Source organism: Telopea speciosissima, chromosome 8 (genome assembly GCF_018873765.1).
Source record: "Telopea speciosissima isolate NSW1024214 ecotype Mountain lineage chromosome 8, Tspe_v1, whole genome shotgun sequence".
NCBI lineage: Eukaryota > Viridiplantae > Streptophyta > Magnoliopsida > Proteales > Proteaceae > Telopea > Telopea speciosissima.
Window position 1 is genome coordinate 65,114,723 of NC_057923.1, and position 21,698 is coordinate 65,136,420.

Here is a 21,698-nt window from a genome sequence, read left to right on the forward strand (position 1 = left end):
GTAGTGTAGGTAGCCCAGTTTTAATGGAACCCACGAAGAACAGACGGCAGTCAAGCAAAAAGATATAGATTATAGACAACACCACCATAAGTACGACATTGCCCTTTGGATATTTTCAAGGGAGAAATGCACTTTACTAATTGACTAAGAAAGCAAATCCATAAACCATTCTCTTAATGTGCCTGGTTTGGTCATGTTGTACAGGGTTGTAAGAAATATTAATGGCAACCTTGTTAGTTGTTACATACATTAAGGATACGAATGCCACATCATAGGATAAGGATGCCACATCGTGTACTACCTAGGCTTGTTTTCCATGCCTGTTGTAATATGGGTACAAGGGTAGAATTGCCTATAGGGGTATTTTGGTCTTGTATTTATTCTAGAATATTCTATTCATGTTATAAATAAAGCTGGCCTGTGTCTCATTAACACAAGTCATTCTCCCAAATTCCAAGGCTGATTTCATCATGGTATCTAGAGCCAAGAGAAATCGATCTAGGGTTTCGTGTCATGCTTGAGAGCCACAGCACAGCCGCTGCCATCCCTCACCAAATCACAGCACCACCACCGTAGCACCACCACTTCTGCCTCCACCACCCCTTCCGCCTCTCTCAAACCTCTCGGCTTTCTCTCTCTCGCGAGCCTCTCTCTCTTACCGCGAGACTCCTGCCCCCTCTCCAGCTTTTTTTTCCCACCTTTTTCCACCCCTCAACCTCTTTCCGCCTACCCCACCTTCTTTCCGCCACCACCACTACCACCGCAGGGACCCCCTTTCCCTGCTTCTACCTTTCGGCCTCCCTTGGTGGTGAGTTTATCCCACCAAGGGTTCTTTTTTTTCCACTATTATGAGATAAATCTCCCTTCTTTCTTGGAGATTTTTATGTGGTGCTTCTTTAAGTGAGCTTTGTGAGTTTTGCCTCTTCTTCAGCAGCCATGTCTGACAATGAACATTCAGCCATATCTTCTGGACAAGGAGGGCTTTCTGTGCATCGAGAGAAGGATTTACCTACATTTCAGACTAACTCTATCAAACTCGATAGAAACAATTACCTCATGTGGTTGAGGTCTGTTTCGCTTGTTGTTGGCTCCCGAGGTTTGACAGGACATCTGACTGGTAAATCTGTTCGTCCTACTGCAGCTGGTAAGGCCCAGGATAAATGGGACATTGAAGAGTGCCTTGTGATGTCCTTCCTTCTCAGTTCAATTGATCCTTCGATTTTCCAGAGTTACCTTCTACTGGAGCATGCTACCATTGTCTGGAGTATTGCCAAAGAAACGTACTCTAAGGTTGGTAATGCTGCCCAGTGCCATGAACTCCATAGGAAGATTCATAAAATGGAACAAAAGGATCTTACTCTCAGGCAGTACTGTAATACCATGAAGGGTATTTTGCAGACCTTGGATTTTTATGGGAAATTTCTTGCTACATGCCAGGCTGACACTATAGCTTATCACAAGTGGGAAGAAAATCTACTGGTTTAAGATGTTTTGGCTGGGCTGAATATGGAGTATGACCAGATCCGCTCTCGTGTTGAATAAGGATCCTTTTCCTCACTGATGTCATTTCTGGTTTTGGTTTCTTTTTTGAATAGTTATTGATATCTTTCTCAGTGTAGGTGCCTTTTAACTTGTTATCTCTTCCACCATGACTCATCCTCCTCTGCAACTTCCCTTCATTTTGTCCAACCTTCTTCAGAGAATGGCGCTTCTTTCGCTCACTGCCCAAACAGTCTGTTAGCTCCAGAAATCAACAAATGGAATGACTGTCTCGTGGGCCATTTCCTTGGGGCCAGACCCTCCTTCAATATTGTCAAAGCTTCCCTCTCCAAAAAATGGAAAGCTCTTGGAGCGCTGGACCTCTTCCTACTTGATAATGGAGTATTTATCTTCAAATTTTACTCCCCCGATGTCAAAGCTCGAGCCCTTGCTGGCGCCCCTTCGATGGTTGGTTCCAAACCAATTTTCCTTCGCCAATGGACTCCATTCATCCAGCTCCACAAGGTCGACCTCAGCACCATTCCCTTGTCGATTACCCTCCCTGGCCTACCGCTGCACTACTGAAGCCAAGAGTGTCTCAGCCAGCTTGGCTCGATCATTGGCGTTCCGCTGTATTCGATGATCGAACCTCTAAGATGCTCAGACTCTCCTTCGCCCGTATCTGTGTCGACATCTCTGCTGCTTGCCTCCCTCCTTCCTCCATTACCATCGTGGAAGACGACGGTTTCAGTATAAAACAGCCTGTGAAGTACAACTGGTTGCCGCGTCACTGCATCCATTGTAAAGTCTTTGGCCACCATTCCTTGTCCTGCTCAGGGAAAGCCCCTGCAGTCCCTGCTCCACCGGACGCTACCCCAGAAGCTACTGTTTCGACTGACGATGCTCCTACAGCCCCTGTTTCGCCTGAAGTTCCCCTGGCCGTCTCCGTTTCGCCTGATGCTACAACTATCGCCTCGCTCAGTTCTGAAGACCTCGTTCTCCCGCAGCACTCACCTTCCGATGAACTTTCTCTTCGGGGAAGATCCTCCCGTCGCTGCAAATCTTCCATCCGGCACAAAAATCTTCGTCGAGTTGTAGCCCTGCCGGAGAAGCCTCTTGGAATGGCTGCCCAGTCGGCTGCCTGCTCTACGAAACCTGTTGTGCCCCTGACCTCTGCGCCAATCATCGTTGCTTCTTGTGGACAAGAGACTCTGCAGACTGCTCCCCTGCCCTCTCTGCTGCCCTGCAAGCTCTCCGGTCTGGCTATTTCAAGCTCTCCAACAACCCTTATTAGCTCCTCGGCAGACGCAATTTCCACTTTGATGTCTAGGAGTTCCTTGGACCGTGAGGACTTTTCTACTGATCGAGGAAGAGCTTCATCAAGATCTGTCTCCATCACTGAACACTCGAACCATGCATTGCCTCTTCAAGCTCCCTCTGCTGCTGACGATGTCTCTGCCCCCGAAGATATGGTCAACGGTGCCTTTTCTGGAGATGGAAGCTTGCCTCCAACTCAAGTTTGCCTACCTCCCCCCCCTTAGCCCCTTTCCCCTTTTTGTCGATCCCCTCCCCTTCCACCTTTTCCCTATTCACAACTACCCCCTTACTCCCTAGTCCTCTTTCTTTCACCCCCCCTGACCCCACTATACCATCTCCAGCCAAGTGTCCTCTCAACTTAATTTCCAACCATCCCACCCCCCCCCAACTTAAAACCCCATCCCCATATCTTACTGGCCCATCTACCCAATTAACACCCATCTGGCCCATTCCCACTCAAGCCCATCAACCCTCTGCTAATACCTCTTCTCCTAGGCCCTTCAGTCCCAAAGCCCATTCAACCTCCACTAATTTTACCCCCATCAAGCCCACACACTCCTCTAAATCCACCAGTTCTAAAGCCCTTAAAACCTCCACTAAACCCACCCCCCTTAAGCCCATCCTTTCGTCCAAACCCACCAGTTCCAAAGCCCTTAAAACCTCCTCAAAACCCATCCCCCTTAAGCCCACCCACGCCAACCTTCGTTCTTCTTTCCCTTCTCAACCGAACCCTCCTCCCCCCTTCATCTCTTATTTTGCCTACAATCTCCCCATTATTACCCCCCCAGCCCATCTCCTCCTAGCCCATCTCCCTGATCCACCTCCCCGGCCTCTCCTAACCCGGTCCACTTCAGAATCCCAATTCCCCACCCTTCCTGCGGACCCCCCTCTTGCTCCTCTAGATATCTCAGTGCCTTTGCCTCCACCTGCTATTCGTCCCCCCCAGCCCCTTGGTCTTGCTAGACCCTCCCCCCCTTGGCGCCCCTTTGTTCGCGACCCGGCTATTGTCTTCTCCCGCAAACGATACCGGAGTGTCCCCCCTAGGACCTCCCTCCCCTCTACCCTCTAGTCATGTCCGCTGGTTTCATTTGGAACGTTAGGGGCCTTCATTCCCTAGCTAAGCACCATGAAATTAGATTGTTCATCAACTCCCCTCACTCCTCCTTTTGCGATCTTCTGGAGACCCGAGTCCGCCAAGAGAATTCCTCCCGTATTGCTGCCTCTATAGCTCTTTCTTGGTCCATGCTTTCTAATTACACCCATTCCCCTAATGGCCGTATTTGGATCCTCTGGAACCCCTCCAAAATCCACATTTCCATCTCTCACACCTCCTCCCAACTCCTTCACCTCCACCTCTCCTTCCCAAATTCCCCCTCCTCCATCTTCCTCACTGTGGTCTATGCTTACAATTTGGTTGTTGATTGTTTAGCCCTTTGGAATGACCTCTCTCTCCTCAAATTTGGGATTAATTCCCTCCCTTGGGGTATGGGCGGTGATTTCAATGTGGTTAGATCCCAATCCGAAAAATTTGGAGGCCGTCCCATTGACCTTCCCTCAGTCAACTCCTTCAATGATTGCATTGAAGATCTCGGTCTTGACGACCTTCGGTGGTCAGGGTCTCCTCTTACTTGGCACAACAAAAGGATTGGCCCTGAGCGAGTTGCTTGTAAGCTCGACCGCCTCCTCATTAATGACTCTTGGCTCACTGCCTTTCCTCATTCACATTCTACCTTCCACCCTCAGGGCTTATCCGATCACTGTCCTTGCCTCCTTCTTATCCAGCCTTATTCTTCTTTTGGCCCTAAGCCACTCAAATTTTTCGACTTGTGCTCCTCCCATGCCGACTTCCAAACCACCTTTCTCCAAGCCTGGCGCCCTCCTGTTCACTATCCCTCCCTTCCCCTCCTCGCCTTTGCCTCCAAGCTCCGTCGTACCAAAGCAGCCCTCAAGCGATGGAATCTCTCCACTTTTAGCAACATTCCTTCCAGCCTCTCCTCCTGCCGTTCAGATCTCGCCCGTGTGACCGTGTCCAATCTTCCCTCCAACAAGATCCCTCCCTCCAGGATCTAGCTTTGGAGGAAAAAAAGCTTTCCGAGGAACTTTCCTCTCTCTCCCTCTTCGAAGAAATTTTTTTGCGCCAAAAATCCAGAATCATGTGGATCGAGTTGGGAGATTCGAACACAGCCTTTTTCCATCGCTCTTTGCGTGCCAGGCTAAGTTCTAACTCCATCACCCAACTCATCTCTTCTGATGGGACCCCCATTTCCTCCGTCTCTAGGATCAAGGCTGAAGCTGACTCCTTCTCTTCTCTTTTCAATCCCTCTCCTCACATTGTCTCCACCCTTCCCCCTACTCTCATGAACAAATTTGTCCCCTCTTCCCTTTCGGACTTCCTTCTGTCTATCCCCTCGGATGACGAAATCTCCAAAGCCATTCTCTCCCATAAAGCCAACAAAGCCCCTAGTCCCGATGGCTTTAGTATGGGTTTCTTCCTCAGTTGCTGGGACTCGATCGAAGGTGAGCTCTTCAAAGCCATTCGTAGCTTTTTCTTCAAACCCAGTCAACTTGCCCAGATCAATCAAACCTTCCTCTATCTCATTCCCAAATTGGATGGAGCCTCCTCCTTGTCTGATTTTAGACCCATCTCGTTGTGTAACCTCCTCTACAAGTTCATTGCAAAGATCCTCGCCAATAGGATCCAGCTAGTCATGCCTGATCTGGTCAGCCCCAATCAATCTGCCTTCATCTCGGGCCGGAGCATCGCGGACAATATCATCCTCTGCTCAGAGATTGTTCGGGGTTTCGACCGTAAATCCCATTCCCCTGCTGCTCTCATGAAGATTGATTTACACAAAGCTTTTGATTCTATCCGTTGGGATTTCATCGGCAACGTGCTCATCCAAATGGGTTTTCCTAATGCTTTTGTGCGCTGGATTCACACCTGCATCTCCTCCCCCTCCTACTCTGTTCTTGTTAATGTCTCCCCTGCTGGATTCTTCAAGTCTTCGGTTGGTATCCGCCAAGGATGCCCCCTCTCCCCCTTCCTTTTTTCCCTTGCCCTTGAAGTCCTCTCCAGGAGCCTCCAATCCAAAACTGATCTCCATCTCATTTCCCCCATCCCCAAATGCAAGCACATCAACCTTACCCACCTGGCCTTCACTGATGACTTGATGATTTTCTACAAGGCCTCCCCCTCCTCTATTGCTGCCATCATGTCCTCCCTCCGCCTGTTTGAAGACCTTTCTGGGCTTCGAATAAACCTCCTTAAATCCAAACTCTTCCTCGTTGGGATCCCTGAGTCTGACAAAGATTCCCTCCTCCGTCTCACTGGCTTTTCCCCTTGGCTCCCTTCCTGTCAAATACCTTGGCCTGCCTCTCATCCCCGCCAGGCTTTCTAGCCATCATTGCTCCCCCATGCTTGATAATATCCGCAAGCGCCTTCAGCTCTGGAAAGGCAAACTTTTATCCTATGCGGGTAGGCTTGAATCTATCAGATCAGTCCTCCAATCTTCATATACTTATTGGTGTGGCATCTTCGCCATCCCTAAAGCCACCATCAAAGCCATTGAGAACCTTTTCTGTGCTTTCCTTTGGAAAGGTAAAGAAACCTCAAAATTCCTGCATCCAATCAGCTGGAAATCCATCTGTCTTCCCAAGGCTGAAGGAGGCATAGGCATTCGCCGCATTCAGGACTCTAACAAAGCCGAAATCCTCAAGCTCATCTGGAAAATCTCTTCCAAGCACGATTCCAACTGGGTAAACTGGGTCAACTGGGTCTACTCCCACCTTCTCAATAATGATTCCATTTGGACTGCTACTTTATGCCCTGACGCGTCTTGGGTTTGGCGTAAGATCCCCCTTCTCCGGCCTCTTGCCCTATGGCCACCTCCACCGCCATTGCTAATGGCTCCTCTACCTCCCTTTGGCTTAACCCCTGGCATCCCTTAGGCATTCTTTACAATGTCTTTGGCCTTAGAGCTGTCTACTCTTCTGGTATCCCCAAATCTGCTCCCCTGTCTCTCATCATCTCCCTTGGTTCCTGGTCCCCTCCTTCTCCCTTTCCCTCTGTCCTATCCCAGATTTGGCCTACCCTCCCCCCCATTCACCTTCCCACTCCTACCCTTGCGGATAAGGCAATTTGGCTTCCCTCCCCCTCTGGCAGTTTTACCACTAGATCAGCTTGGAACTTTGTCTGCAACACTTCAGCCCCCATTCCCTGGCACAACCTAGTCTGGTTCAAAGGCTCCATCCCCCGCCATAGCCTTAAAGCCTGGAGATCGCTTCACCTTTGCCTTCCTACCCAAGCCTTTCTCCTGTACTCCCACATCCCTGTCTACCCCTCTTGCAACTTTTGCTGGAACGGTTTTGAGGACACTGCCCATCTCTTCTTTGCTTGCCCCTTTTCTTCTACCATCTAGAAAAAAGCCCTCTCTTCAATCTGGTACCAAAGCAGGAGACACCTTCCAATTGACCGAGAATGCATCTGGTTGACCAAAGCTTTTAAAGGCAGCACCATCTGTGACAGTATTGGCAAGCTTGTTTTTGGCTCTGTAGTCCATCATATTTGGATGGAGAGGAATCTTAGGAGATGGACTTCCAAATCTAGATCTTTCGACTTGATTTGGAAAGACATCTCCTTCGAAGTTTCCTCTAAGATCAGCACTATTCCCCACCGGTCCCTCATGGATACCCCAAGGAACAGGCACATTGTTGTTACCTGGGGTCTGGATCGCAGTATGTTGCAGTCCCCTTCTAGTTTAAGGAGGACTTGACCCTGGTTTTACGCTTGTCTCTCCCCTCCCTCTCTTTGTACATTCCCCCCTCCCCATCTTTTCTCCTTCGGGCCCCCTTTTGGGGTTTGGTAATATATACTTATTCACCAAAAAAAAAACACTTGTTATCTAATGAAGAAACAATTGATTTTGATCTTCCTCTTCAATTTTTTTTTTTCATGTTTTGTTACATGATCTCTTGTTTTGTTCAATACATGTGAGAACATTAGGAAGGGTTGTGGCAAGGTCCCCATTGGGTATTATCATTGAAGTATGGTTTGTGGCAGGGTCTCATGGTTACTTGTAAATTTCAAACTTTATTTGTTGGGTCTTTAGCTCAAATTGGTAGAGCACTTGGAATATGAGTATGTCTCAAGCATGTTCCAAGGGGATGGTGGTTTGAATCCACCAAGGCCTATTTTATTCAACTATTCATAGCATAGTCAATTAAGACAATCATGAGCATCATACAATGTCTGCTTAGGTGAGCAAAATACTGACCGATTGGGTGATTGTTGGGATTTGGAGGCCAATGAATCCAAGTGTTCATTTCGGGTTCTGCATTGTGGTAAGCTGAGCAGAATATTGATCTCATGGTTGCATTGCAGGGGGTCAATTAACTCAGGGAGGGGTGATTGTCAGTCGAAATGTGAGGCAATCATATTCGCCACCTGCAAGAAAGAAGCCCGTTTCTTTTTTTTCCTTAAAAACCCACAAGTATAAAAGAATGGTGTAGGTGGCAATTACGTAATTTTTGGTAAATAATAGAAACAATTTTGTTAATTGCGACCCATACAGATTTCTGTTTCATCTAAACTTCAGAAACGTTTTCTTTTTCAGGGTTACCATACAGCATTTCAGGACCGAGAAATGCTCAAAAAACACAGAAACACATAGAAGTGTGTCGAACCCAAAAACACTAAAAAAAAAACAGAAGTGCTACCATACAGAGCCTAAATTACCACCCAAAAATGTACAATAACCTGATGTAGTTCGTCTGTCTGAAACTGAACCAGCCCAATCCACATCAGTGTAGCCTTCAATTCTCAAATGGTTGTGTTCGGCATATACGAGACCTTTTCCTGGGCAGGACTTCAAGTACACGAGGATCTGGTAAACAACATCCAAGTGCCCACTTTTGGGAGCATGCTTCAACTGACTTACTAACCCAACTGCATAGGTGATATATGGGCGAATCAAAGAGAGATAAATCAACTTTCCCACAAGTCTCTAGTATTTCCCTACATCAACCAGTGAAGGTCGACAATCTTCCCCTAATTTGTGATTCTGGTCAATAGGAGAGTTTGTTGGCTTGCAACCCAACATTCCTATCTCTTTCAGTAAATCTAGCACAAATTTCCTCTAGCATATGTTTATTCCCTTCTTAGATCTGGACACTTCAATTCCCAAGAAATATTTCTAAGGTCCAAGATCTTTATTCTCAAACTATTGGGCTAAATAGGACTTCAATCTCATTATTTCAGCTTTGTCATTCCGAATCACCACAATATCATCCACATAGACAATGAAGGTTGTGATACAATCTTTACCTCGCCGGGTAAACAGTATGTGGTCAGCTTAGCTCTAAGAATATCCATTTCTCAAGATGGTCAGTCTAAACCTCTCAAACCAGGCCTTTAGGGACTATTTGAGACCATATAGTGCCTTCTTGAGGAGACACACTTTCCCTTCAACTGAGGGAAACTTGAAGCTTGGTGGAGTTTGTATGTATACTTCCTCTTCTAAGTTACTATGGAGGAAAGCATTCTTTACATCCAGCTGATACAATGGCCAATCCCTATTAGCTGCCAAAGATAAGAGGACTCTTATCGAATTGTGTTTAGCCACATGAGCAAATGTTTCCTGATAGTCAACCCCATACACCTGACTATATCCCTTGGCCACCAACCTGGCCTTGTATCTCTCAACTGTACCATCTGATCGGTATTTGACTGTGTAGACCCATCTGCATCCAACTGGAACTCTCCCCTCGGGAAGATCAACCAGTTTCCAAGTGCAGTTCTTTTCAAGTGCCAGCATTTCCTCAGACATGGCTTGCTTCCACTTGGGGTCAGACATGGCCTCACTTACATTCTTGGGAATGGAAATAGAGGAAAGGGCAGCAGCAAAAGCAATAATTGTGGGAGATATAGCACCATAGGAGACAAACTGGGCTATGAGATTAGTACAAACTCTCTTTCCCTTTTGAATAATGGGAAGATCTAACTCAGAGGGAAAAGAAAGGGTATTACCTGACTGAGGAGGGAGAAGCTTGGGATGTGGATCCAAAGAGGACTCTTGGCAGATCTTCTTCCTCCAGCAACCTCTTTTGTACACATTTAACTCCTTCGTATTATAAGAACCAACACCTGAATTATCACAAATATCAACAATCTTCACCTCTTTATGCTTCCCAACATCTCAAGTTAAAATGGACGAATAGGCAAGGGGGGAAGAAAAGGGATGACATCAGTAGCCTCTTCACTCCTACTATTCTCCCCCTGAAGAGGATGTTGAGGAGGAGTAAAGAAGGGAACAGACTCAAAGATGGTGACGTCCTTGGAAAGAAGTCGCCAGCGGGAAGAGGGATGGTAGCACTTATAACCTTTGGACCAAGATGAATACCCAACAAAGATGCATTTAGAGGCCTTGGGATCAAGCTTAGTCCTAGCAGATTTATTGACATGGACGTAGCAAACAAACAAACAAGTGAAACAACAACTCAGCCTTATAGCCTTTGCAACAGGATGAATTCCCAAGAAAGATGCATTTAGGGGCCTTGGGATCAAGCTTAGTCCTAGCAGATTTATTGACATGGACGTAGCAAACAAACAAACAAGTGAAACAACAACTCAGGCTTATACCAATTAAATGTGGTCGGCTACATGGATCCTTACAAAACAAAGTAGGGCAAACAGAGGTCCTCACAAAGTGTAAGTAAAGTAAGAGGAATGAAGAAATGAGATAACAAAAATGATAAATGAGAGTAAGAGGAAAGAGGCAAGCCCAGGAAATCAGGAAAATCTCAACTACCTGGTGTCGACAACGTGGATCCTTGCCCTTCAATAGGCTCCATCTAAGGTCATACTTGGTACAAGACCCAAACTCTGCATGTCATTCTTCACAACCTCACCTATGGTCATTTTAGGCCTGCCCCTAGTTCTTTTAGCTCCCTCAATCGGAATCAGGTCACTCCTCCTTACTAGGGCATCCCCAAGCCTCCATTGCACATGGACAAACCACCTCAAACGACATTCTCGGAGCTTGTCGCTGATTGGGGCAATTCCCACATCAACTCTAGTACTTCTGTTCCTCACGTTATCCTTCCTAGTCGCACATCCATCTTAACATCCTAATCTCTGCAACACATAGCTTCACTGTATGGCACTTCTTAAATGCCCAACATTCTGCCCCACACATCATAGCAGGTCGAACCACAGTCCTGTAAAACTTTCCTTCAAGCTTTAAAGGAATGTATCGGACACACAATACTCCGGTCGCCCCTCTCCACTTCATCCATCCCACTTTAATTCTTTGTGAAACATCATTATCTATATCACCTTCTGTGTGTATGATAGACACCAGATATCTGAAATAGTCACTTGGTGGTAACTCTCTCTCTCCTCAATTTTCACCATGCCATCATCCATCATAGAGTGGCTAAAGTTACACTTGTATACTTCGTCTTTGATTTACTAATCTTAAAGCCACTTGCTTAGTTGCTTCCAAGGTCAATCTCCACATCTCTAACTTAGTGTTAATCCTTGCTTTTGTCTCATCCACCAAAATGATATCATCAGTGAATAACATGGCTAGAAGGAGGAGGCGGCCATGGACCTGATTTGACTAAGCACACTAGTGCATCACATGGTGGCCTTAAGAGGCAGCCACCATGTGCATGCTTAAGTAGGTGGTAGCAAGGTTGGGACAGTCATATAGCTGCTGGAAATTCCTAAAGCTGTTGAGTTCTAGACTTGGACAAAAGGAAGGGGAAATTAAAGGTAGTTCAGATCAGGTTTTCTAAAGCATAGGAAAAAGAAGTTAAAAGAAGAAATTGAAGGAGAAAAGAGGAGAAATTAGGAGATCTAAATATTGTGTTACTGAAGCCATGAATTAAAGGTGGATTGAAAGGAATTTGGAGCAAGAACTTGAAGAAGGGCTTCATCAGTTTCTCAAAGGAGTGCTTACATATACTCACCAAGTGATTGCAAAGGTGAGGGATCATATACTGTAATGTACTATAATTGTACGAATGTGTGTTTATATTTATGAGGAAATGTTATAAGGATCTTTATATTTAATTCAGTTTCATATGATTTAATAGCTTTATGTTGAAAATGTGAGGGATTCATTATGTATTGTTATATGTTTGTATCATTGATTGAATATGTATACGAGTATTGTGAGGGACTCATATGTATATGGTTGTATGTATTTGTATACTGATATGACTGGTTACTGCTTATTTACATAGTTATACATGTATGAGTAGAATGATGTGAGGGAGATGTCTAAGTATTGTTTTATAATTAAAAGAAAGAGCTATAAAGGATTGTATGTATGTAGATGTATATGGATGTAAGGTAATCATAACTATTGTATATATGTGATTGATATACTGTTTAGTGACGCGTATGTAAAGAATATGTATATGTCAGTTGTTGATGATGCTTATGCGAGTGTTGTTATGATGTATTCTTTCGATGTCATGCATTGATGAGCTTGTAAATAATGTCATACGTTTATGTTGATGTTCTAGTATGAGAATAGTTATGAGAATGATATGTGATGCAATGTATGGAATGAAGAGATGATAATCATTTAAATGTATGTAATGACATGATGATGATGTCTAAAGCATGAAATGGAAAGAAAAAGAAACATAATGAAATGTATGAAATGAAAGTTAATACAATAACAATACTCTGTGCCTACTGTCCCTTTCCAGTAGGGGGGTTATGTACTGGATGATGTATTATGTATTGGATGAGGTATAATGTAATGATAATTCTAGAGCATGGTGTACAGTTCATGTGGTCTAGTGCAAACCGTTTAATTCTAGAGCATGATGTACGGATCATGTGGTCTAGTGCAAACCGTTTAATTCTAGAGCATGATGTATGGATCATGTGGTCTAGTAAAGAGAGTTAATGATAGAGCATGTCCCCATGGTCATGTGATCTATCCAAGATGATGTGAGGCCTAATTTACCTCAACATTTATGTGCACATTCGATAGTACACTATTGACTTGACTTAACCCAACAGTAAACCTGTGTTCTTATTAAATATAAATACACATGTACACTGATATGAAAGCACATGAACACTTGAATGTATTGTAACATGATTTCCTCACTGAACTGTTGGCTCATCCCTATTATAAACATTCTTTTCAGATGATGAGTTCAGAGGAGAGGTGTGTACAGCTCCAGACTCTTTGGATTGTGAGTGTACATGGTATACCAACCTAGGGAACAGGATTGAGAGAAGTGTTTGTGAACAATAAGAGTTATGATGGGAGAAAGACAAAGAACATGTTTTGCAATAAGGTTTAAATTCACAAAGCATTGTAATACTTGTTCAATTGCCACCAGTGTTATATATATGTCATGTCTTAGTCTTAATCCCAACTCCAGTAGTGTTAAGTTTCCTCTGTGTATGTATGAATTCTACGGGAATTGGGTTATTTATACATATGTGAAAGGTGATTTCTGATCAATGCCCGTGAGGGCAGACTTTTTACCCTACCTGGGTTTGGGGTCGTTACACCTAAGCCTATGAAAATTTTTCAGACATTCAGCAAAATGAAATGAAATGAAGTTAAGATACCTATTAAAGTGTATCAAGTAATTACGGCTGGAGATAATCTCGACTAGGATATTCCAATATCCTAGTCGAGATTCCTCCCCAGTTAACTCCTATTTTTATTATGGTTTACAAATAGGTTTAGCTTAGTTTCTAATTTCTGTTGTTTCTCTATTTGTGGATCCTACTATGATTATGAATCCTCCTTTGTAATCTGAGTATAAATAAAGACAATAAGAGGGGGCGGGGGGGAGGGACTGTTATGTTTGATTATTGCAACTAACAGCTCCCATTCCTCCTCTCCATCTCTTCTTCTCTGCACCCTCTCAGTTCTGGTATCCTAGTATTCCTGCTACAATACCAAATGTAAATGCACACTCAAAAGGTTTAAAAATGCTTGACCTGACTACCACCCTTAGACCTATCATCAAGGTGCTCCAAAGATCCAGCTAATGCAATACCAAAATGTAAGTGTTGCATTACGTACACCAGAATACCGTGAGGGGGATATTCTGGTCTTTTGGGTGCTATTTATGCTTTATTTATGTACTGCCGACTCTCTAGTAGGGGCAATTCTGTCCTTTTGTAATCTCATTCATTATTATAAATAGAGAACTTGACTGTTCTCTTTGATCATTCAAGCATAGCATTCAAAACTATTCTGCTAACATGGTACCAGAGCCAAATAATCTGATCTAGGGTTCAGAACACCCCCATCATTTCTCATTCTGTTCCTCTTCTTTTCTCTTTCTCTCGGCCTCTTCTTCTTCTTTTTTTCTGGTTTTTCAACCTTATTAAAGGGCAGCACTGATGAGGTGATCAAATGATCAAGTTGCTGCCCTGCATGTTACCTCTTCAACCAATGATATAAAGGAATTCTTTTTGCAATAGCTGCTGCCTCCATTTCTTCTAAGATTTTTGGAGATTCTCTCCCTCTTGCAGAACGAGTCTCTATCACCACTGGAGATTGATTGTTCATATTGGAGATCCATTCTAGCAGCCTAGGACAGCATCTATCACAAGTCTTCATCAACAACTGAAGCCCCCTATACCCTACATCGATCTCAACATTCAGGGTTTTCTAAAACCCTAACACTTATCGATTTTAGGGTTAGGGTTATCACCTCTTGCTGATATTTTGAGGGGAGTTCTATCCATACCAGAGGAGCACTCGACCTTAATATCAGCCACATCTACTGAGATTTTCTGCAAAATTCAGGTCTTCTCTTCCTAGGATTGATTTCTCCAAATATCGATCTATTTTTTCTGGTTCCTCTTTGGCTGGCTGCATCAATCCCTTGCTGGGTCTGTTAAATTATTTATCCATCCTTGTTGATTTTGTTGATTGGTTTATGCAAGTATGTTGGGTTCAGATCTTTTTTTTTTTTTTTTTTGGGTGAATAAAAAATTCATTACTAAAAGCAGCCCTCAAAAAGGAGGGAAGAAACAAGAGACAAGGACCAACAAAAAAGGCTCAAACAACGGAGCCCGCTGGCATAAGGGTGATAGAAGAAAGGCCCCAGGATACAACAATGAATCTGTTCCTTGGGGTGTCAATACAAGTAGAGGGAGCAGCTAAACTAATTTTAGTTTTGATTTCAAAAGAGATGGAATCCCAAATCTGGTTGATCTCGATTTGGAGGTCCATTTCCTAAGATTTCTCTCCATCCAAATGTGGTTGATAGCCGCCGAGAAAGCCGATCTCCCAATCATATCATAGATAGTACAGCCACCAAAAGTCATATCAACCCAAATCCACTCACGATCAAAAGGAAGAATCCTCCTGTTTGACGGCCAGCATTTGGAAAGGATGCCCTTCCAGATAGAGCGAGTGAAGGGGTAGCCAAAGAAGAGGTGATTTGTATCTTCAGTCCCATTCCAACAAAGGCCACAGTTGGGGGAGACCATAATGTGCCGGTGTCTGAGGAAAGCTTGCGTTGGGAGGCAGTTGGATAAGACTCTCCAGACCGTGAAGCTGTGTCTTGGAATGTGGTGCTTGTACCAGACAAGTTTCCTCCAAGGGAAAAGCGGAAGGCTAAATCTGACAAGGTCCCAAGCTGATTTAGTGTTGAACTTTCCCGAAGTGCTAGGCATCCAAGAGACACAGTCTTCCCTGTTGAAAGGTCTTCTGGAGATTGTAGGAAGGAGAGCCCAAATAGAAGTAAGAGTAGGGGAGGTGGAGTCAGAGGGGTCCCATCCATCTTCATTTAGAATATCAGCCACCAAAGCATTTCTAGGAAGCCCCGAGTCATAAATCATTCTAGGGGTAACCTGGTGAAGCAGAATGCCCATAGGATGCCAGTGGTCCAGCCAGAGCAAGGTGGTATTCCCATTACCAATGTGAGAACATATAGATCCAAGAGTCAGAACTCTATTCTCAAGAATCTTGCTCCAGGTCCAAGAAGCATCTGAATGTATTTGGACTGACCAAATAGAGTCTGAGCGGAGAAGACCTGAATATATCCAATCCACCCAAATACTCTTGGCCCTAGAAACAATCTTCCAAAGAAGCTTGATAATGCCAGCAAAATTCACATCTTTGATCCTTCTAATTCCCAAACCTCCTTCCTGTAAAGGATGACAAATCAAGTTCCAGCTAATAGGCCAGAGGAATCTAGTGGCATCAGTGCCTTTCCAAAGGAAAGAAGCCATGAGGGTCTCCAAAGACTGAATGGTGGACTGAGGCAAGCCATAGATACCCGACCAGTAGATGTAGGAGGCTTGGAGAACAAACTTGACAAGAACCAATCGGCCTGCAAGGGACTGAGTATCCACCTTTCATTGCTCCTATTAAACTCGATCGAACAAATTACTTAATGGGGTTCAGATCTACTTATTTGACCATTGCTGGTCAAGGTCTTACTAGACATATTATCGGCAATGAGACAATGCCAGCCGACACTAGTCCTCTTCAAGATTGATGGGTTTCCAATGATGCTATGGTGATGTCCTATTTGCTGCACTCTATGCAACCTAATCTCTCTAGCAATTATTTATTATTGGATACAGCCCATCAAATATGGAGTGCTGCCAAGGAGACTTATGGGCAGGTAGGGAATGATGCTCAGGTGTATGAGATTCAAAAGAAAATTCATGACACCACACAAAAGGAATTGTCAGTCTCTTAGTACTATGCTGCCCTAAAGAGTTTATGGCACCAATTGGATCATTACTCAGATTTTCAGCCTTCCACTGCAGCTGATATTGCTGCCTATCTCAAACACGTAGCCAAAATTCGTGTCTATGACTTTTTGGCAGGTCTGACTATTGAATATGATCCTATACGTGTGCAAGTACTTAGTCGATCTCCTTTCCCTACATTAGAGCAGTCCTTTGCTTTCGTCCATACTGACGAGACTCGTCTGGCTGCTATGTTGCACACTTCCACTGTTGATAGATCTGCTTTACAAGCTGGTTCCAGCCCCACTCCCATTCCCATACCCGATGGCAATGCTTCCTCCAAGGAGCCTGTTAAGTGTGAACACTGCAACAAACCCCATCACACTAAGGCTACTCGCTAGAAATTACATGGGAAACCTACTAATTTTGAGGCCAAGCGTGGTCGTGGTAAAACTAAAAACAAAGCTCATTAAACTGAAAGTGTAGCTACAGCTCCCACTACTGACAATGATCTATCCCAGGAAGAATTATAGGCTATCAGGCGTATGTTACAAGCTTTTGCTGTCTCTACTACATCACTTCCTGCCACCTCTTCCACTCCAACAGGTTCCAACTTTGCTCATTCAGGTATTTCGTTTGGTGGTAATTGTGCATCGGTTGTCTCCACTCCATGGATTATAGACTTGGGTGCCACTAATCATATGATAGGTTCTTCCAGTCTTTTTCAAAAATATTATCCCACTTCTAGCAAGCATAAAGTCTGGGTGGCTGATGGCTCCCTCTCATCTGTTTCTGGAAAGGGATCCATTAGTTGCTCTCCTTCTATTACATTATCTTCAGTTTTGCATATTCCAATTTTACTACTAATCTTCTTTCCATTAGTAGTCTTACTACAGATCTGAATTGCAAAGTAACTTTTTTTTCCTACCCATTGTATTTTTTAACCTGGTAACGGGAAAGGATATGGTAGAGTGCATGGTGGATTGTACCTGCTTAATGATATCAGAGTTCCTCGTTCTCCTCTGAACTACAGCAATGACATTTCCAATTAGGTCACCCACCCTTTAGGCACTTTATCTACTTTGTTTACAACATTAGTTAAACAATGTAATAAGGAGGAATTTTTTTGTGAGGCTTGTGTTCTGGCCAAACAAACACGTTCAACTTATTCTATTTCAAATAAAAGAAGTTCTTCCTTATTTCATTTGGTTCATACTGATGTGTGGGGTCCTATGCCACTCTCAAAGTTTTGAAGAGTGATAATGGCAAAGAATATTTGGAAGGTCAGTTCCAAACCTACCTTGCTACCCATGGGATCATACACCAGACCACCTGTGTTGATATCCCAACCCAAAATGGTGTTGCTGAAAGAAAGAATCGCCATCTTCTAGAGGTGGCTCGAGCACTTATGTTTGCTCACAATGTTCCCCCCCAATATTGGGGGGATGCAATCCTTACTGCAGCTTACCTAATTAATAGGATGCCTCGTTTCCTTACCTCTCGTTCCCTTTCTGAGCTATTACATGGCTCCTCCTCTATAGTTTCGCCTAAGGTGTTTGGCAGTGTTTGTTATGCCCGGGATACTAGATCCCCTGGTAAGCTTGAGCCTCGAAGGCTCCGTTGCATTTTTTTGGGTACTCTGCCACCCAAAAGGGCTACAAGTGTTATTATCCACCTGTTTGACGTACTACGGTGAGTATGGATGTTGTTTTTCATGAACATCTTTCCTATTATTAGTCCCCACCTCTTCAAGGGGAGAGCTTTAGTGAAGATATGCTGACTAGAGAGGCCCCCTTTAGTATACCCATGATGAGTCTAGTCTTGTTCCTCCCTCTACGGGTCCCACTATGGATCCCATATAGGGGGAGGCTACAAGATAAATAATAATGACATTCCAATTCCGGGGGAGCAAATTCAGGGGTAACAAACTCCTATTCAGAAAACCATTAGTGAATTTTAGAGGAGGATTGATGATTCTACTATGAAGGTCTATACAAAGAGCCGTACCAGAAATAAGCAGCTTCAATCCACTACAGCACCAGTGCCCATCCAGTTGCAAATCCCAGATTCAAAGCCTACCCTTTCATTTGGTGAGATCCCTTCTCCTGAGTTACCAATTGCCCTTCGCAAAGGTACTAGGACTTGTACTCAGCATCCCATATCTCATGTTGTTTCATATAACTCTCTTTCTCCATCAATCCATACTTTTGTTTTTTCTCTTTTTTCTGTGCATATTCCACAGAATTGGCAGGAAGCTCTTACAGATGGAAAGTGGAAGGCAGCAATGATTGAAAGAAATGACAGCCTTAAAGAAAAATGATACATGGGAGCTTGTGGTTCTTCCACCAAAGAAAAGACCAGTCGGATGTAAGTGGGTAATTATGGTGAAACAGAAGGTGGATGGCTCTATGGATAGATATAAGACACGACTTGTGGCAAAGGGGTTCACTCAGACATACGGGATTGACTACCAGGAGACCTTTGCACTAGTTGCAAAGCTGAACAATATCAGAGTATTATTGTCTTGTACCGTGAACTTGGGATGGGATTTCCAACAGCTGGATGTGAACAATGCATTTCTCAATGGAAAACTGGATATGGAGGTTTATATGGATATTCCACCAGGGTTCTCTTGTGACAAAACCCAAGGCAAAGTGTGCAAGTTGAAACTTGTACTCTATGGGCTGAAGCAGCCACCTCGAGCTTGGTTTGGGCAATTTCACAAGGCTATGAATTTTGTAGGTTATAGACAGAATAATGTTGATCATACTCTGTTTATAAAAACGGTTGGTCAAAAGATCACCATTCTCATAGTCTATGTTGATGACATTATTGTAACCGGACATGCTGGTGGTGAAACCAGTCGTCTGAAGGCTTTTCTTGGACAGGAGTTTGAGATCAAGGATCTGGGAAAGTTGAGGTACTTCCTTGGAATTGAGGTTGCTAGGTCTTCAAAGGGCATCTTTCTCTCCCAACGGAAGTATATCCTAGATTTGTAATCAGAAACTGGTTTGTTAAGGTGTCATCCTTCCGATACTCCTATGGATGCTAATGTCTGGCTTAAAGAAAAGGAGGGTGAACCTATTGATAAGGACCGGTACCAAAGGTTAGTAGGGAAACCGATTTATCTCTCACATACTCGTCCAGCCATTGCCATCGCAGTAAGCCTTGTGAGCCAGTTCATGCATTATCCCTACTCTTCTCGTATGGAGGTTGTCCTTCGTATCCTTCACTACTTGAAGTAAGCTCCTGGAAAGGGCATTTTGTTGTCTCCGCATAATCACCTACGGATAGAGACCTACACTGATGCTGATTGGGCTGGTTCTCCTAAACGCAAGTGTATCTCTGGGCACTGCACCTTTCTAGGTGGTAATCTCGTCACTTGGCAGAGCAAGAAGCAGAATGTGGTAGCTCGTTCTAGTGCTGAAGCAGAATTTCGTGGCACAAGGCATTTGTGAGTTGTTATTGCTCAAGGGTTTATTGCAAGATCTTGGTGTTCATGTTAGTCTTCCTATGATGTTGTATTGTCACAACAATGCTGCAATTAGCATTACACATAATCCAATACAACATGATCGCACTAAACATGTTGAGGTTGACAAGCATTTCATCAAGGAGAAGTTGGAAGGAGGGGTGATTTGTGTTCCTTTTGTGAAGTCTGCAAATCAGCTAGCTGATATTTTCACTAAGGGATTGTTAGGAAAAGTGTTTCATCCTATTTTGATCAAGTTGGGCATGTTTGACATCTATGCTCCAACTTGAGGGGGAGTGTTGCATTATGTACACCAGAATACCGTGGGGGTATTTTGGTCTTTTGGGTGTTTTATTTATGCTTTATTTATGTACTTCCGACTCTCTTAGTAGAGTTGGCTAGAGTAGGGGCAATTCTGTCCTTTTGTAATCTCGTTCATTATTATAAATAGAGAGCTTGACTTAATCTCTTTGATCATTCAAGCATTGCATTCTAAGCTGTTCTGCTAACAGTAAGAAAGACTCTGAATGTAAATGAAATTAAATCTTGAAAGGGTAGAATATGTCCCTCTGCTACCAAGAAAAAGAGGAAAACAAAAAAAAAATGGATTTATGTCCCAAATAAGAACGTACCAAAGTTAAAGCAAACATGCCATCTAAAGGTGCCACGGTAGCTATCCAGAAAAGCCAAACGTTGTCTGCCTTAAAGAAAACTCAGTTACAAAATAACGAGATGCCATCAATAATACATTGATTCTTTTTAAGGGTACAGTAGTAACCAATTACTCTAGCTGATTACTAACCCAAAGATGGAGAATGAATATCCTTCATAAACACGGTTGCACAGAAGAAAGAAAATGTTGAATATCCAAAGCACAAGAAGAAAGTACTTTGATTGTGAAAATATCTGCAGAAACACATAATTAGTAAAATATGATGAGGATTAGAAACCGTTACTGCATGATTTAAGAAGGATAATCATGAGTGTTAGCTGAACCCAAGTAAAAGATTTTTCTTTTACATGTAAAATACATGCATGGCAAAACTAGCTGAAAAGCCTGAAATTCAGTGTACAAAACTTCCAAGAGACAAACCTTTACTAGAAAATAGTTAGCTGAGGCAATTGAAATGATGAATATTACACTGCAAGTTTAGTGACAGAGAAGTTAGGGAAACTCCATTCATCAGATAAAGACGAAATCTCAACATTTTTTGGGAGGAAAATACATACCAAGCTCCATGAAGATATGACAAATAACTCAAAGAAAGAGACAGCCAAACAATTGACATTCCCTTTGATTTTAAACAATATTTTGCTCTCAAGATATTTGCCACTAATATGAAGATCACCATAACAAGAGTAAGAACAGGTAAGTTTCCACGGAAGTTTCTCCATTGAGAATCTGACACATCCTACAGAAAATATTTGCAAGTAAGACCGAATAGTAATGGAGATCTCTATTTGAGTAATTGATGTATTCTAAGTGTAAACCTGCCAGTACCACTGAATATAAAAATTTGGGGGTTGAAATTATGTGCAGTGATATAAACTCATCTGTGCACAAACACAGCTAAAAATTACAAACATTAAAATAACATTGAGCTTCATTAGATATTAGCAAAACTACTACTGCCAGCATATAAAATTCTTCTTTCATAATACCGCCTGTAACCGCCCAAAAAAGGGTTACAGATGCTCCTTACCCAAAAAAAAAAAGGAGAGAAAAAGAAA

At 43.4% G+C, this 21,698-nt stretch overlaps 1 protein-coding gene across 6 annotated transcripts in view; it reads right to left on the minus strand.

The window, feature by feature from the left end:
• LOC122671317 (membrane-bound O-acyltransferase gup1) overlaps positions 1-21,698 on the minus strand; it is a 137,947-nt gene that overhangs the window by 80,079 nt on the left and 36,170 nt on the right. For all 6 annotated transcript variants that reach the window (XM_043868461.1, XM_043868462.1, XM_043868463.1 and 3 more), the window contains 4 exons: positions 21,198-21,379; positions 21,061-21,109; positions 20,770-20,873; positions 20,600-20,664 (listed from right to left, as the gene is read on the minus strand). In XM_043868461.1, coding sequence (XP_043724396.1) covers positions 20,600-20,664; positions 20,770-20,873; positions 21,061-21,109; positions 21,198-21,379 — 400 coding nt within the window. The remainder of the gene's footprint in view (positions 1-20,599; positions 20,665-20,769; positions 20,874-21,060; positions 21,110-21,197; positions 21,380-21,698) is intronic.